General features: G+C 41.4%; 1 protein-coding gene across 1 annotated transcript; it reads right to left on the bottom strand.

Annotated features, from left to right (window-relative positions):
* Positions 1 to 9,969: 9,969 nt before the first annotated feature.
* LOC145108000 (inorganic pyrophosphatase 2-like) lies at positions 9,970 to 11,229 on the bottom strand. Its single transcript, XM_079044976.1, has 4 exons — positions 11,029 to 11,229; positions 10,824 to 10,945; positions 10,533 to 10,734; positions 9,970 to 10,447 (listed from the first exon to the last, which is right to left on the bottom strand). The coding sequence occupies exons 1-4, from the start codon at positions 11,164 to 11,166 to the stop codon at positions 10,094 to 10,096; spliced, it is 816 nt and encodes a 271-aa protein (XP_078901102.1). The 5' UTR covers positions 11,167 to 11,229; the 3' UTR covers positions 9,970 to 10,093.
* Positions 11,230 to 16,552: the final 5,323 nt, after the last annotated feature.

Below are 16,552 nucleotides of genomic sequence, written 5' to 3' on the forward strand. Positions count from 1 at the left end.
CTATCTCACATAACATATCATACTAGCATACACATATATCAAGCACAAGCAATCCAGATGATTATCACAAAGACAATCATCTCAACTAAACAATTACCAATGGGACGGCCTTGGTGCCTTAGACCCACTTCTACTGGAAGGTAACTCACCTCGATGTCGTGTAGTGTCTGAAATGTCGGCGTGAAAGACAACTCCCCTATACTCCTCAATCCCTACACGACAACCCTTCTAAGTTATCAATTCGAACATGCAACCCAAACCGGGGTCAACTCAATTCAGTCAAAGTCAACATTGGTCAAAGTCAACATCCAGTCGACCTGACTCGCCGATTTGGTCTACCAACTCGTCGAGTCCATACTCCTCTAACTCGAACCAACCCTCGACTCTACTCGTCTAGTCTAGAAAGAACTCGACGGGTTCTCCTTCAATCATAAAATCGGGACTATCTTCATCCGACTCGCCAAGGTCATCCTTGAACTCGTCGAGTTCATCTCCCTCATAAGAATGTGTCCAGTCTATGACTCGCCGAGTTGTATGAACAACTCGTCGAGTCCATCTTCAAAGATTGGGAGATTTCCTTGGACTCGCCGAGTTTGCTCAACCACTCGTCGAGTCCCATGATTCCCAGGTCCTTTATGAGCCTAAACAACTGAGGGACTTTCCACTCTATCATATGATCCCTCTCCAGAAAGGATTTGGTGGACATTACACCTTGACTCGGCGAGTCCCAAGAATGACTCACCGAGTCCATCCTTGACCATTACTATACAGTCGATTTAAATGGGTTTTAACACATCAAAACCATAGATATGGCCTCCTAATGTCCATTTTACACGTAAAGTTTCTAACTTGGTGCACATGCATAGGGTCCTTGGCTCAAAAAGCCATAAAAGATGGTCCACAAGATGCATGGGGTGTTTATGGCAACAAGGTGGGCACCCTTATGCCATAAAAACCCCCAATAGCCCCAGATCTGAAGTACAAACTAACTTCCACTACTCAATCCCGAAAACAACCCTCTAGGGCTTAGAAAATGGACCAAAATCAAGATCTAAACAAAGAATAGCTAAAGTTTCAGTTTTATACCTCTAATAAGCTGGATATGAGTTCAAAACTATGGATCTTCTTGTTTCCCCTTGATCTCACAAGTCTCCTTCTCCTCTTCAAGCTTCAAACACACAAAAGTAACACCACAAGGCTCAAGAACACACTAAAAACGGCTAGGGTTTCGAGGTAATGCTTTCTGGGAGTAATAGGGACTATGGAGGCTGAGATAAGTTGTTTAAATAGGGTGTAAACCCTTAATTTAGGGTTTCACTCAAACAACATCTACTCGCCGAGTCGGTCCCCCGACTCGTCGAGTAGACTACTTAAACTCTCCGCGGATCACGACTCTACTCGCTGAGTTGGCCTCCAACTCGCCGAGTCCCAGAGAAAAACATAAGGAATACTTGGAATGAATGCATACCAGGAAACGGGTGTTACAAATCTCCCCCACTTATCTTAGACTTCCTCCTCGAAGTCTGCTGCTCGATCCTGAAAAAGCTCGGGGTAATGCTCCCTCATCTCGTCCTCCGACTCCCAGGTCCATTCTGAGCTCTTGCGGTGCTGCCACTGCACCTTAACCAGCTCCACTCTCTTGTTCCTCAGATCCTTCGACTTCCTGTCTAGGATTGCCACTGGCCGCTCAATGTAATTCAGGCTACCATCCACCTGGATATCCTCTAATGGCACTACTGCCGAATTGTCCACCAGACACTTCCGCAACTAGGATACATGAAAAGTGCTATGAATCTGACTGAGTTCGGCTGGCAGATCCAGCCTATATGCCACCTTTCCCACCCAGGCTACAACCCTGAAGGGCCCAATATACCTGGGGCCCAGCTTGCCCCGCTTCCTGAATCGAATGACGCCCTCCCAAGGCGACACCTTCAGGAGTACCATATCCCCGACCTGAAATTCCAGGTCTGACAGACGCCTGTCGGCATAACTCTTCTCCCGACTCTGAGCAGTCTGAAGCCTGCTCCGAACCTGCTGGATCCTCTCGGTGGTCTTGAGTACCACTTCGGTACTCCCCATGACCCTCTTCCCAACCTCTCCCCAGCATATCGGGGTCCTACATTTCCTCCCATACAACATCTCGAAAGGAGGACGGTCGATACTCGCATGATAGTTGTTATTATAGGAGAACTCTGCGAGAGGAAGGTAAGTATCCCAACTACCTCCGAAGTCTAAAACACACGATCGCAACATATCCTCCAGAGTTTGGAAGGTTCGCTCGCTCTGACCATCCGTCTGCGGGTGAAAGGAGGTGCTAAAGTGCAGACGTGTACCCGGCTCGTCATGAAACCTCTTCCAAAACCTGGAAATGAACTGCACATCCCTGTCGGAAATCACTAATACTGGCACCCCGTGCTGCGCCACTACCTCCCTGATATAAATGTCAGCCAACTTTTCGGCCGAAATTCTTTCCTGAATCGGAATAAAATGAGCGCTCTTGGTCAAACGATCAACGATGACCCAAATTGAATCCATTCCACGCGCGGTCCTGGGAAGCTTCGTGATAAAATCCATAGTAATATCCCCCCACTTCCACAACGAGATATCCAACGGCTGGACCTTGCCGTGAGGTCTCTGGTGCACAGCCTTGACCTTCCTGCAGGTCAGGCACCTCTCCACAAGCCAAGCCACATCCCTCTTCATACAGGGCCACCAATAATCAGGACGAAGATCTCTGTACATCTTTGTCGCCCCGGGATGGATAGAAAACTTGGATTTGTGCGCCTCTTCCATCAGTATATGGCGTACCCTTCCATGATAAGGGACCCACACCCTACGGTGAAGAGTCAACAATCCCCGACTATCATAGTCGAAGGAGGAAACCTAACCCACAATTCGCTCGCTCTTCCGATGTTCCTCCTTCATGGCCTCCTGCTGGGCCTCCCGGATCTACTCCAACAGCGGAGTCACAACTGTCATCCTCAGACAGATGTCCCTGATCGGCGCGGCCTTGCGGCTAAGCGCATCAGCCACGACATTGGCCTTTCCCGGGTGGTAGAGGATCTCACAATCATAATCCTTTACCACATCAAGCCATCGGCGCTGCCTCATATTCAGATTTGGCTGGTCCATGAGATACCTCAGGCTCTTATGGTCCGTATAAATGGTACAACGAACCCCATAGAGGTAATGGCGTCAAATCTTGAGGGTGAAAACAACAGCCCCCAGCTCCAAATCATGCGTCGGATAATTCGCCTCATGAGGCTTCAGCTGCCTCGAAGCGTAAGCAATAACATGCCCTCTCTGCATCAATACCGTGCCCAAGCTTGAGATGGACGCATCGCAATATACCACAAAATCCTCCATGCCCTCCGGCAGGGCTAAGATCGGCGCCTCGCACAATCTCAGTCTCAATGTCTCAAATGCGGCCTGCTGCTCAGGTCCCCAGTGAAAGACCACGAATTTCCTCCTCAACCGGGTCAGGGGCACAACTATCTTGGAGAAGTCCTGAATGAACCTCCGATAATAGCCTTCCAGTCCCAGAAAGCTCCGAATCTCAAATGGAGACCTCGGAACCTCCCACCTCATCACGGCCTCCACCTTGGCCGGATCAACCAAAATCTCTTTCTGGTTGACAAGGTGCCCAAGAAACTGCACCTTGCGCAACCAGAACTCACACTTGGAGAACTTAGCATACAAGCTCTCCCTCCTCAGAGTATTCAGAACCTCCCGCAAGTGCTCCTCATGCTGCTCTAGCGTCTTGGAATAAACCAAGATGCCATCAATGAAAACTATCACAGAACGATCCAACATCGGTCTGCACACGCATTTCATGAGATCCATGAACGTGGCATGAGCATTGGTGAGCCCGAAAGGCATCACCATAAACTCATAGTGACCATATCGCGTCCGAAAGGCAGTCTTCTGCACATCCTCCTCTCTGACCCTCATATGATGATATCTTGAACGCAAATCGATCTTGGAGAACCAAGATGCTCCCTATAGCTGGTCAAAGAGGTCATCAATCCTCGGGAGTGGGTAACGGTTCTTTACTGTTACCTTATTTAGCTCCCGATAATCTATACACATCCGATGCGACCCATCCTTCTTCTTCACAAACAGAATCGGGGCTCCCCAGGGTGAACTGCTCGGTCTAATGAATCCTTTGTCTAACAGCTCCTGCAGTTGTATAGACAACTCCTGCATCTCAGGAGGAGCCAACCGATACGGTGCCTTGGCTATCTGATCCGCACCAGGGACTAGGTCGATCCTGAACTCTATTTGTCTCTATGGAGGTATCCCAGGCAGCTCCTCGGGGAATACATCCGAGAACTCTCGTACTACTGGCATATTGCCCACCGTCGCCTTACCCGCCTCCCGGGTATCCATAACGTAGGCGACATATCCTGCGCAACCTTGCTGAAGGTAACGCTTAACCCTCAATGCTGAACATAAAGCTGGCCCTCGTTGTGGCCTCTCGCCCTGAATCACCAGCTCTCCCCACTTGGGGTCCTGATCCGCACCAACTGCTGCGCGCAGTCGATCACCGCCCCATTGGGGCTTATCCAATCCATACCTATAATAACCTTGTTCCCCCGCAAAGGTATGGGAACCAAGTCTACCAGCTAACGCTCCTCGAACAATCTCAAAACACAATCTCTGAAAACCTCTGATGCTCGTACTGACCGGTCGTCCGCAATCTCGACCTCTAGAGGGAAATCCAACATGCCCGAGGACTCAGAAAACTTCTTGCTAAGCGCAAGAGAGACAAATGATCGGGTAGCACCCGAATCAAACAACACCTGGACTGGGATACCGTTCACATGGAACGATCCTAAACAGAGCATACATATAACATATCAAAATCACAGCAACATAAAATAAAAACATAAGGAAGAAATCATACCCGTCACCACATTGGGTGCGGCGCGTGCCTCCTCGGCTGTCAACTGAAACGCTCGGCTCTACACCACTGGAGCCTCTGCCTTGACCTTCTGTCCATCCGCAACTCGTGTTGTCGCTGAAGTCGGCGCCACCAATGGCGCTGCTGCTGATACTGCTGACAATATAGGGCAGTTGGCATTTTTATGGCCCCTCTGATTGCAATGGAAGCAAATCAGGTCTGATATCTGAACTGTAGGGGCGGGGGTAGTACAATCCCTGCCAATGTGCCCCGTCTTGCCGCACTTGTAGCAGCCTGACGATCCCGCTCTACAAGCTCCCTCATGTGGCATGCCGCATTTCCTGCAGCGGCTCTGGCCCGGCTGGCCCTTTGACCTAACGTCGGATCCCATGGGTTTCTTCCTCGAAACCCCTGTAACCTGCTCAGTCTCTGCCTTCCTCTTCCTGACGTGCTCCAAATCAAGCTCCCTCTCCCGCGCCCTAGAAATCATGGACTCCAGGGTCGGGCATGCTGAATAGCTGACATGCTCCCGAATATCAGCCCTCAACATATCATGGTAGTGGGTCTTCCGCATCTCCTCATCCCCTGCATACTGAGGTACCAACAAGGCCCTCTCCCTGAAATTGGCGGTGGTCTCTGCCACTGTCTCAGTCGTCTGTCTAATATCAAGAAACTCTCTGGCCAGCTGCTGAAGCTCCACAGCCGGCGCAAACTCAGCCTTGAACCGGGTCACAAAATCTGACCAAGTCATAGCCTCGATGGCTGGGGCTCCCAGCAAGTCACCAACTGACTCCCACCAATCTCTAGCTCTATCCCTCAAACATCCCGCAGCATAGCGGACCTTCGACCTCTCCAGGCAGAAGCTCGTCAACTGTGCAGACTCAATATCTGTGATCCATCTCCTAGCAGCAATGGGGTCCTTCACCCCGTGAAAGTCTGGCGTACCACTCCCTCTGAAGTCCTTGAAGGACAATGTGCGCGTACCCGTCTGGATGGACGCCGAGTCCCTCCTGAATGCCTGGAGGTGATCCTCCATCAGCTCGATAATCCCCTCCTTGATCGACCCAAAAATGATAGGGGTCGACTCAAGGATACCTCTAGTGATCTCAGACGCGATGAACTCGCGTAGTCCGTCATCAACCTGCTCGGATCCTGCACCCGAGCCTGATCCTGATCCTGACCCAGATCCTAAACCTCCTGCTCCATGTCGTGTGGTCACCACACTGAAAATAAACACATAAACGTCAGGATCATACATACTCTCGAGAGGTCTCACACACTCCCCAAATTTCCTGGTTCCATCTCGGCCCTCCTTGACTCGAGTACGGATCCTCTGCTTCCAGTAGTACGGGCCCATACTACCTTCCACATCTATCCGTACTTTCCTCAAGGGTTGCCTCAACTTCACCAAGTCCCTTAACCAATATCCCTTTCCAACTATTCTCATCCTAGGATTTCCTAGGACACCCTCCGACTTACTCTCCGCCGTCAGCTGCACTAGGGGTCCCTACCACCTTTCCCTAACTAGCTTGCGAATACTGTTACATATTCGCTTCCTAGCTAGTTAAAGTTAGCCAAAACCCCTCTAGCACAAAGCAAGCAACATTCGTGCATCGAGTAACCAAATCAAGCATAACCTAATCAAGCATAACCCCTCGTCGAGTTCATCTCCCTCATAAGAATGTGTCCAGTCTATGACTCGTCGAGTCCATCTTCAAAGATTGGGAGATTACCTTGGACTCGCCGAGTTTGCTTAACCACTCGTCGAGTCCCATGATTCCCAGGTCCTTTATGAGCCTAAACAACCGAAGGGCTTTCCACCCTATCATTTGATCCCTCTCCAGAAAGGATTTGGTGGACATTACACTTTGACTCGCCATGTCCATCCTTGGCCATTACTATACAGTCGATTTAAATGGGTCTTAACACATCAAAACCATAGATCTGGCCTCCTAATGTCCATTTACACGTAAAGTTTCTAACTTGGTGCACATGCATGGAGTCCTTGGCTCAAAAAGCCATGAAAGATGGTCCACAAGATGCATGGGGTGTTTATGGCAACAAGGTGGGCACCTTTATGCCATAAAAAACCCCAATAGCCCCAGATCTGAAGTACAAACTGACTTCCACTACTCAATCCCGAAAACAACCTCTCCAGGGCTTAGAAAATGGACCAAAATCAAGATCTAAACAAAGAATAGCTAAAGTTCCAGTTTTATACCTCTAATAAGCTGGAAATGAGTTCAAAACTCTGGATCTTCTTGTTTCCCCTTGATCTCACAAATCTCCTTCTCCTCTTCAAGCTTCAAACACACAAAAGTAACACCACAAGGCTGAAGAACACACTAAAAACGGATAGGGTTTCGAGGTAATGCTTTCTGGGAGTAATAGGGACTATAGAGGCTGAGATAAGTTGTTTAAATAGGGTGCAAACCCTCAATTTAGGGTTTCACTCAAACAACGTCTACTCGCCGAGTCGGTCCCCCGACTCGTCGAGTAGACTATTTAAACTCTCCGCGGATCATGACTCTACTCGCCGAGTTGGCCTCCAACTCGCCGAGTCCCAGAGAAAAACATAAGGAATACTTGGAATGAATGCATACTAGGAAACGGGTGTTACACCATGGCTGGCTCTTTATTTATTGCATAGTATGATGGTTGTCTGTGTGATAAATATCATTGTTTACTTATTGCTTGATGATCATGTGATTTATGTATGTTATTATGTGGTAGTGGTAAGGGTGAAATAGACCCCGTAACCTGTTGAAATAGACCGGAGGGTAGGTCGGGCACCCAGATATGCCTGGCAGGGTAGGTCGGGCACCCAGATATGCCTGGCAGGGTAGGTCGAGCACCCAAATATACTCGGCAGGGTAGGTCGAGCACCCAGATATGCTCGACAGGGTAGGTCGGGCACCCAGATATGTCTGACAGTACGTTGGTGTGGTATGTGGTATTTGGGGAACTCACTAAGCTTTGTGCTTACAGTTTGTGGTTTATGGTTTCAGGTACTTCCGGTTCGAAAGGGAATGACCCGACTTGATCGCAGCGCATACACTCGTGTTTTCCGCAATATGTGATTTTGAGATTTTACTCTGATAATTGTTTTATTTAGAAATGCTTTTAAATGTTTGGATCAAGTTATATCTACGTTTTGATCATAATAAAAATGAAATTTTTATCCTTAATTTTTGGGATGTTACAATAACCACCAAACCAATTTGTCACACCCATAAATATTTTACATTTGTTTTTACTTGTTCAATGTTAATACTTATTCCATGAGCTCACAGCTATTGAACTTTTGTTAATACTTATTCCTCGTTGGGTACAATTGTAAGAACTTAATTTTATTTTCCTTATACAATTCGACTCGATCCGAACCCGCAACTACTACTTTTTGTTTTTTTTCTATTGGTTTTATATAAATAGTGAGTTATATGGTTTTACGTTCTAGACTCGCCAATGCACCTTCTCCTTCATCATTCACAACCATTGTGCCCTAAAGTGTCATATAATAAGTTTGAATTGATTGAACATGAGCTTCTTCAGACAATACAATTGAAACTGAGAAAGGTACAAACGAAAACTTTCGAGAATAGTTGTGATTGCACCGATGATTACACCCACACCGGCTCCACAAACTAGCCCCGTTTCCGTCGTTTACCCTTTGATTGCACCAATAAATTTCCCAATTAGTGCTCCACCTGAATCGTATACTCAATTTCGTTAAGGAAATTTCTAAATCGAATCGTGAAATTGGATTGGGGAAGAATGAAGAATGAAGAATGAAAAAACAAACCTAAAGCGAATTAAGATACGTTGAGAAGATTCTATTAATGAGATATAGAAGAGTCTCGATTTGGAAATCAGGCATGATGTTCGCCGACCGGAGTAATATGCCTGAGGAAATGAGGGGGTCGGTAGAGGTGGGAACAACGCAGAGGCATGGGAGTAGATTGGCATTGAAAAGGAGAAGGGAATGCATTTATAGTGGAATAGCTATAGAAAACAAAATAAGTGTTTCCAAGGGTTTAGAGTGTTCTTGATTTTGAAAATTTTCTTGCATTTGTAAGTCAATTTTGTGTTAACTTTGTTTGGGTGTTTTTGATTTTGTGCCTTGCTTTTCTCTCTGATGAAGAACACAAAGGAACCAAAGGTTTAGGTATTCTTGATTTTGATTGTCCGAAGTTCGATGAGTCAACTCACCACTGAGTCATCGTTGACTCACCTGCTTAGTTGACAGTTGACAGGGCAATGTAATCTTCAAAAATAGGTATAAGTACGAAATTAACCGGTAAAACACAACTTCGTACCTTTTAAAGAAAAAAAAATTACAAAAACCATTTAAACTAATATACAGTACAACTAGGGGTGAGCGCGGTGCGGTTCGGTGCGGTTATTAGCCAAAACCTCACCACTAACCGCAAATGCGGTTAATCCATTTTCAAAACCGCTTGGTGCGGTTATTTTTGCGGTGGGGTTAGTCGGTTATTTTTGCGGTACGGTTTTGTTTTTTCTGTGTTGCGGTTATTAACCGCATGGATTTGGTACGGTTATTTTGTGTGGTTTTTAACCACAGTTTAAAGCTCAAACAGTTTTAAGAGTTCAAACATATTACTTGTAATAATTAAAAAAACCATAATGTATAAGACAATTAACTTAAATCACAAACAGTTAATATCTTAAAAACATCAAATCAATAGTAATTAATAATAAATTTCTTAAAAATGTCTATTTTCATCATTTTTCAAAGTTGAACATAACAAAAAACCATACTTTTGTCTTCTAGTATTTTATTCATCTTTCATTCATGAAACTTGTCTTATTTTTAATATTTAATATATTAATAATTAATAAAAAAAAAGTTGTATATAATATATACAGTGCGGTTTTTGAAAAACAGAAAACCTTACTGTCGGTTTTTATTGCGGTTTATGCGGTTAATTTTAGTTACGGTGCTGTTTTTGCTCACCCTCCGTAAAACATTATTTGGCTGAATAACCTTTCAATATATAACTATAATTATCCTTCAAATCGAAACAGCTAAAAAAAATAAAAATATCTACGGAAAAAAACCTACACTTGTTGAAACAGTTAGATTTTTTTATACGATAATCTGGAAATTATAATACCAATTCTAGTTCTAAATTCTAATAGTAGCGATTCAAATACAAAAAGAAAAATGCTTCAATGAGGAACAGAAATGGGTTTAGACAAAGCTCCGAGGTCAATCCTCTCAAACTTGCAATCAAACAACTGATTAGCATTCGTATTCTCCATCTTTTCAATCGAGATTATTGAAGCGACTAGTTGCAGAAGGATACGCTCCATGTCTTCTCCATCACTCCATTCATAAACCTCCGCCTTAACAGCATCCCTGTTTTCACAAATCAGCTTCCACACCGGAAAATCCTTCCTCGGCATCATGTAATCTCCTTCCACAAGCTTTCTACTCGGACAAAAATCACCGGCGCCGTCGCCCAAATATATGATCCTTTTCTCTCCGGCCACCGTAGCTTGAATCCTTTCTATTACTTTACCCTGTTCGAGATAATATGATCAAAACAAATCAGAAATCTTGTATGCTTCTTCTATATTTGATAAACAAAGTGGAATCAAAGTTTACCTTGCACATGTTGGGTGGACAGAGGTTACAACCGTGTTCAGATTTGTGAAAATCATGGAAAGGCAAAATCCTTAACTTGCCTTCATCATCAACAAAACCTGGATTCGTGTTGATCTCTGAGAAACATTCTCGAATTCCAAGATGTTTCAGTATAGTTTCTATATAGAATGTGTTCGCATCACTTACTACTCGTAAATCGCATCTGAAAGTACACAGATCCAACAAACAACAGTAAGAAAAGAAAAACTTTACATCGTTAATGATCCATCGAGAGAAAGTTGAATCAGTTACCCTGATGCATAAGCTGCTTTAATGGCAGGAACAACACGAGGATGTATCGGCACACGGTTAAGTACTTGTTCGATATCGTGAATCGTTTTACCTTGTGAATGCAATTCCTCCATCATCTTGTCCTGTTTTTTATACAATCAACATTCTTCAATTATTCAAAATAGAATATGAAAATTGTTGCAGATCTAGAAGAAGAACACAGTACCATAAGAGAGTTCCAGGGCATGGTGGGAAGTAGTTTGTTGAAGAGATCAGAGGCGCCTAATTCGTCCAACACCCAATTGTCGCTGTCAACATCAATTATCGTCTTGTCGAAGTCGAAAATCACAACTATTCCTGACATTTTCGTCGGAGTTATAAGATTCCGGTGAGTATTTATTTGATCGGTGGATGAAAGAAGATACAGAATGGAGGCTATTTATAGTACGTAAATGGTGTAGGGTAAATATGCCAAGGAATATTACCCGAATATTTGTACGTGGTATCTGATTTTCGGGATAAATCTCAGCCGTAGGATGTAATCTCAAGCAACAGATGTTTTGTAATCCAATGGTTGATAACGAGTTTGGTGTGGAGTTTCAAAAGGGAAAAAGAAAGGAAAAGCGCGGGAATATGATAAAGAATATACTGTTTATTCCTTTTATTCTTTCTTTATATTTATGTAAACGTTTAAAATTTCATTATGTTTTTATTTGAATTTGTAATTTTTTTTACATCAAAACTTATGTAAATAGGTTTGATTTGTAGGTGTGGTTAGGTTCAATAATTTATGTCGGGACTTCATAATATGCATAGTTCATTGTAATTTACAATTTATGATGCACAATGTACAAGTGCTTTGGTAAAAAGGAATTGGGCGAATATAGAAGAATCATAGTTGATTTAACTATGTTTGTCCTCTACGAAAAAAAAAAATTAATTAACTTTTTTAAGTTGTTATATTTCACAAGAAAAATAGTTTATAATCTACCTTACAAGTTAGTTTTTTTTTTTTTTACAAATCTAGTTAAAATAGTTTTTCATGAGTGTTTTTAAATATATCCTGAATTAATTATTAAAAATATATTCATTAAATTTAATATTTTATATATTGCAGTAGTTTATTTAATATTATTTTTTATTAATTAGTTATTAAATATTAATTAGAATTAATATACATTGAATCTAGCTCGTTTGTCTAACAAGATATCTAACAAGTTACTAACAAAAATATCATGTGTTCTAAAAAAACAGATTTCATAAAATAAGTAATTTTTCATAGTTAACAATTAAAATTTTAACTATTAAAAATATATTCACAATACTTTAAAGTTTAAACCAAAATGTTTTTAGCTCAATAGTATCAAATGTTGTCTTTCCTCTTTGATGTTGAGGTTCAAATTCCGTTGTAGATATAAATGGAATTAAAAAGTATTTTAGAATTAGATTATATTTATCGCTAAAAAAATAGAAAAAAAAAAAAAAAGACATAACCTAAAGGCATGTGGTTAAGGAAATTACCAGGAAGTCCGTGACGTTGGAATAGCACAGGCGGCCGTGTCCATTCCACATAAAATAATTTTCACAATATGATGTGATAAAATAACAATTACATTTTAAAATATTTTGAATATAATTTTAAAAATTGTTTAAGATATAACTACAACTCGCCACGTATATCCGCAGCATGTTTCATGTGATCCAATCTGGCGAGGATACACCGATCACTAATGTCGATTTTTGTGTACTGCATTATTGAGTATATTATCTTAAAACTTTTTTCACATTTTGCAACCGAATTTGAATGATTAAATTGCAATGTATACGTGTTTGTATATTTAATAATACACATATGTGATATGTAAGTATATATGTGCATGATATAAATCAGTATTAGTCTAACATGGCAGACACATTGTATGACATGATGACCGGATGTCATAAAATAAGTGCATGTTGAATAGAAATTAGAAACGTATACAACTAATGTTGTTATAATTAATATTGGGTTAATTGTGGAAAATTATAATCTATAGGAACTATATTTTACACTTTTCTTAATAACAACGATATATTTATAGTTTTCATATTGTAACAAAATATTTAATCCATGTATTTCTAAGTCACATTTAAGTATATTAAAATAAATTTAGACTAAAATATTAATTTTTGAAAACTAATTTTTAAGATCTCGATTTTAATTTTAAAAATTTTATGATTTTTAAGATGTGAAAAAACGATCTCAATCATTTTTGGGATTATTTTGAAGCAAGTTAGTTATATACTGATATACCATCCAGGATCGTAAGAACTTATATAGTTCGTATTTTCAGCTAAAAATGTTAATGAATTAATATGAGTCCAATAAGTCTTGTAGGCATGTTTGGATCAGATCACAAGAAAGACTCGGAATTTTGTCCACGTCTTCGAATTTTCCTTAAGACATAAGGAATGATTGTATGTGGAAAGTATCGAGATTCTTAGATTAATACTAATTTGTTTTGTTTAGTATAAATTCAGGTAGATAGGTTCCTGTAAATAATAGAGATTGAAGTGTTTGAGTGATTTATGTAATAAAGATTCCAATGAGTTTTAGGCTGCATATTCTTTCTAGTTTTTGTGTTCCTTCTTTAATTGGTATTAGAGTTTTCATTGAAAACCGGAGTTTTAAGAAGCATTCGGGTAGGAAGCTTTCATCGAAATCACTGCAACAAAAGGTTGTACCTGTGAACAGAAGGATACATACAACAAAGGTAAGAGAGACCTCATGTTCGAGATTTAAAGGAGGGATCGTGTGGAGAACTTGTTCAGATTTCTCGTGTGGAGAAAAAACGCTACCTGATCATATTTCTCGTGTGGAGAATCTGAGCAGCAAGTAACATCACGATAGCAAGTGGGAACTCGGCGACACCAAGTGAGGTTTCCTGATCGGTTTCAAAATCGGAACTCGTGAGTAGTTATGAGATCGTGGGTTATTCGGAAGATCATGACACACGAAGTGAACCTGCGACAGATCGGTGAAGAAGACAGGTTGTGTTTTGCCCTAAAGAAAAAATAATAATAAACGTTTTATTATTATTATTATTATTATTATTATTATTATTATTATTATTTTTGGGGGGGGGGGGGGGGGGCTTGTTCAGATCAGAAACCAAATCAGTTTTCTTTTCTATTTTCGTGTGGTGGATCATAAAGCCTTTGATTAATCAACACCGAAGGAGGGATCAGAAATTGAGTTGTGATATCGGGAAGAGAATCGCCACAACCACCGGCTAAGGAACACACTTCATTAACGTTCAAATGCCCGACTTTGACATTGACGAACTACACAATTTGGAGGATGCGCATGGAGGTGCTACTCGGGATTCATGGTGTCTAGTATGTGATTGATCCTAGACTAGATTATGTGAAGAAAAACAACATCGTTAAAGGATTGTTGTTTCAATCGATTCCGGAAGACTTAAATTCTTCAAATAGGTGATCTGAAAACTTGAAAAGAGACGTGGGATGCTATAAAAACACAAAATTTAGGAGCTGATCGAGTGAAGGAAGCGAGACTCCAAACCCTAATCACATAGTTTCAAAATCTGAAGACACCATAGATGACTTAGCAGCAAGATTATCCGAAATTGCTTTGAAATCCGATTCACTAGGAGAGGTCATGGCTGAACAGAAGCTTGCGAAGTTTATCTTACAAGTCTCTATAGACGATTTGTTCACATTGTTGCGGCCCTTGAACAAGTTTTGGACCTCAAAAAAATAGGTTTTGAAGATGTGGTTGGTCGTTTAAAAACCTATGAAGAGAGAATCAAAGGTGGAGACAAAGTAATCGAGACACAGAATAAATTACTTTATTCCAAAACTAAATCGTCTAACAGAAACACCGAATCATCAAAAGGTAGAGGTCGTGGTTCAAATTACCGAGGAAGAGGACGTGGTGGTGGACGTGGCGGTGGACGTGGTCGGGGTAACACCCAAAATCACAATCACTCAGAATCCACTAAAACTCGTGATGAAAAAAAAAAACAAAAGGGAAAGCAACATGAACAAAGGGATCTCTCAAATATTCAATGTTACCGGTGTGACAAGTATGGTCACTTTGCTTCAAGATGCCTGGACCGAATCAAAAATAATGAGGCTAACCTTAATGATACATACGAAGGAGCTATAAATCATGAAGAATGGTCTTTATTTATGATAAATACAATTCAAGAAACAGTGTTCTTGAACGAAGACAAATATATCCCTCCAAAGATTAAGGCAAATGCCGATTAAGACGGAGTTTGGTATTTAGACATGGTGCGAGAAACCACATGACCGGCAACTACTCTTATTTTTCTGAACTAAATAAGAAAATAACGGGTAGGGTGAGATTTGGAGATGGGTCATGTGTTAGTATTAAAGGAAAAGGGTCAATTTTATTCGAAAGGAAAAGCGATGAACAAAACCTAATGAAGGATATTTATTATATCATGTCACTTCGTAGCAATGTTATTAGTATCGTGAAATCTAAAATAATCGGTTGTGATATTCGGATGCAAGGTGATTTCCTAACCGTGCGAGATGGAGACGGAAGATTGCTTATGAAAGTCCCAAGAAGTTCAAACCGACTTTACAAAATCCAGTTAAAAGTTGGTAAACCACATTGCTTGCAAGCCAAGTTTAATGAGGAAGTTTGGTTATGGCATGCATGACTTGGCCACATTAATTTTGGCATGGTAAACTTGATGCACAAGTTAGCTAAAGGGGTACTGACAATCCAACATCAAGACCAACTTTGTGAATCTTGCATGGTTGGAAAGCAAACACAACAAATCGTTTCCAAAGAAATCTGAGTATAGAGCTACAAATATCCTCGAGATGGTACATGGAGATATTTGTGGACCAGTTGATCCCCCACTTGTAATGTTTATATTTTAGTCATTGTTGATGATTTTCTAGATATATGTGGTCTTTTCTCTTGAATCATAAAAACGACGCATCCGGAATTATTAGAAGATTCAATACATCGATTGAAAAACGAACCGGTAAAGAGATCAAAACATTCCACGCGGATAGAGTTGGAGAATTCACATCACATGAGTTGAATAGTTTTGTGGTGAAGAAGGGATTTCATGTATTTTGACGGCTCCTTATGAACCTCAACAAAACGGTATAGTCGAACGAAGAAATTGCACTCTACTCGAGATGACACGGTGCCTAATGAAAGCGAAAGATATTACAAACATCGGTACGTCATGCAAGGTTTATCATAAATAATACACCTACTTGAGCATTGATAGGTGCTACATCGTTCGAAAAATTTAGGGTGAAAAACCAAACCGTGAAGACTTGAAAGTATTTGGTTGTGTTGCATATGAAAGAGTAGTCTCAAAACATTTGAAGAAGCTTGATGATAGGTCAAGTCCGTTGGTGTATTTTGGAAAGGACCCCAATTCAAGAGGATTTCGGTTATAGAATCCGTAGGAAAATAAAATCATAATAAGTGCCTATGCATTTTGTGATGAAAATAAGAGATGACAATGGAGTAATGAACCCGAAAATTAAGCTGGAAATGGATCGGGTACATTCATGGTTCTTTGGAGTAATGAACAAGTAGCCCAATTTAATGGTGGTTCAAGCCCAACCGCAACTAAAACCGAACAACCCATTGATCAGACCGAAACTGTCCAAACCGATGACACTTCTCACATTGGCAGCAACCCATCGCAACCAGTTGATAATAATAGTGATGTAGATTTTGTCCCACT

Source organism: Lactuca virosa, chromosome 4, assembly GCF_052849685.1.
Source record: "Lactuca virosa cultivar CGN04683 chromosome 4, Lactuca_virosa_CGN04683_v6, whole genome shotgun sequence".
Taxonomy (NCBI): domain Eukaryota; kingdom Viridiplantae; phylum Streptophyta; class Magnoliopsida; order Asterales; family Asteraceae; genus Lactuca; species Lactuca virosa.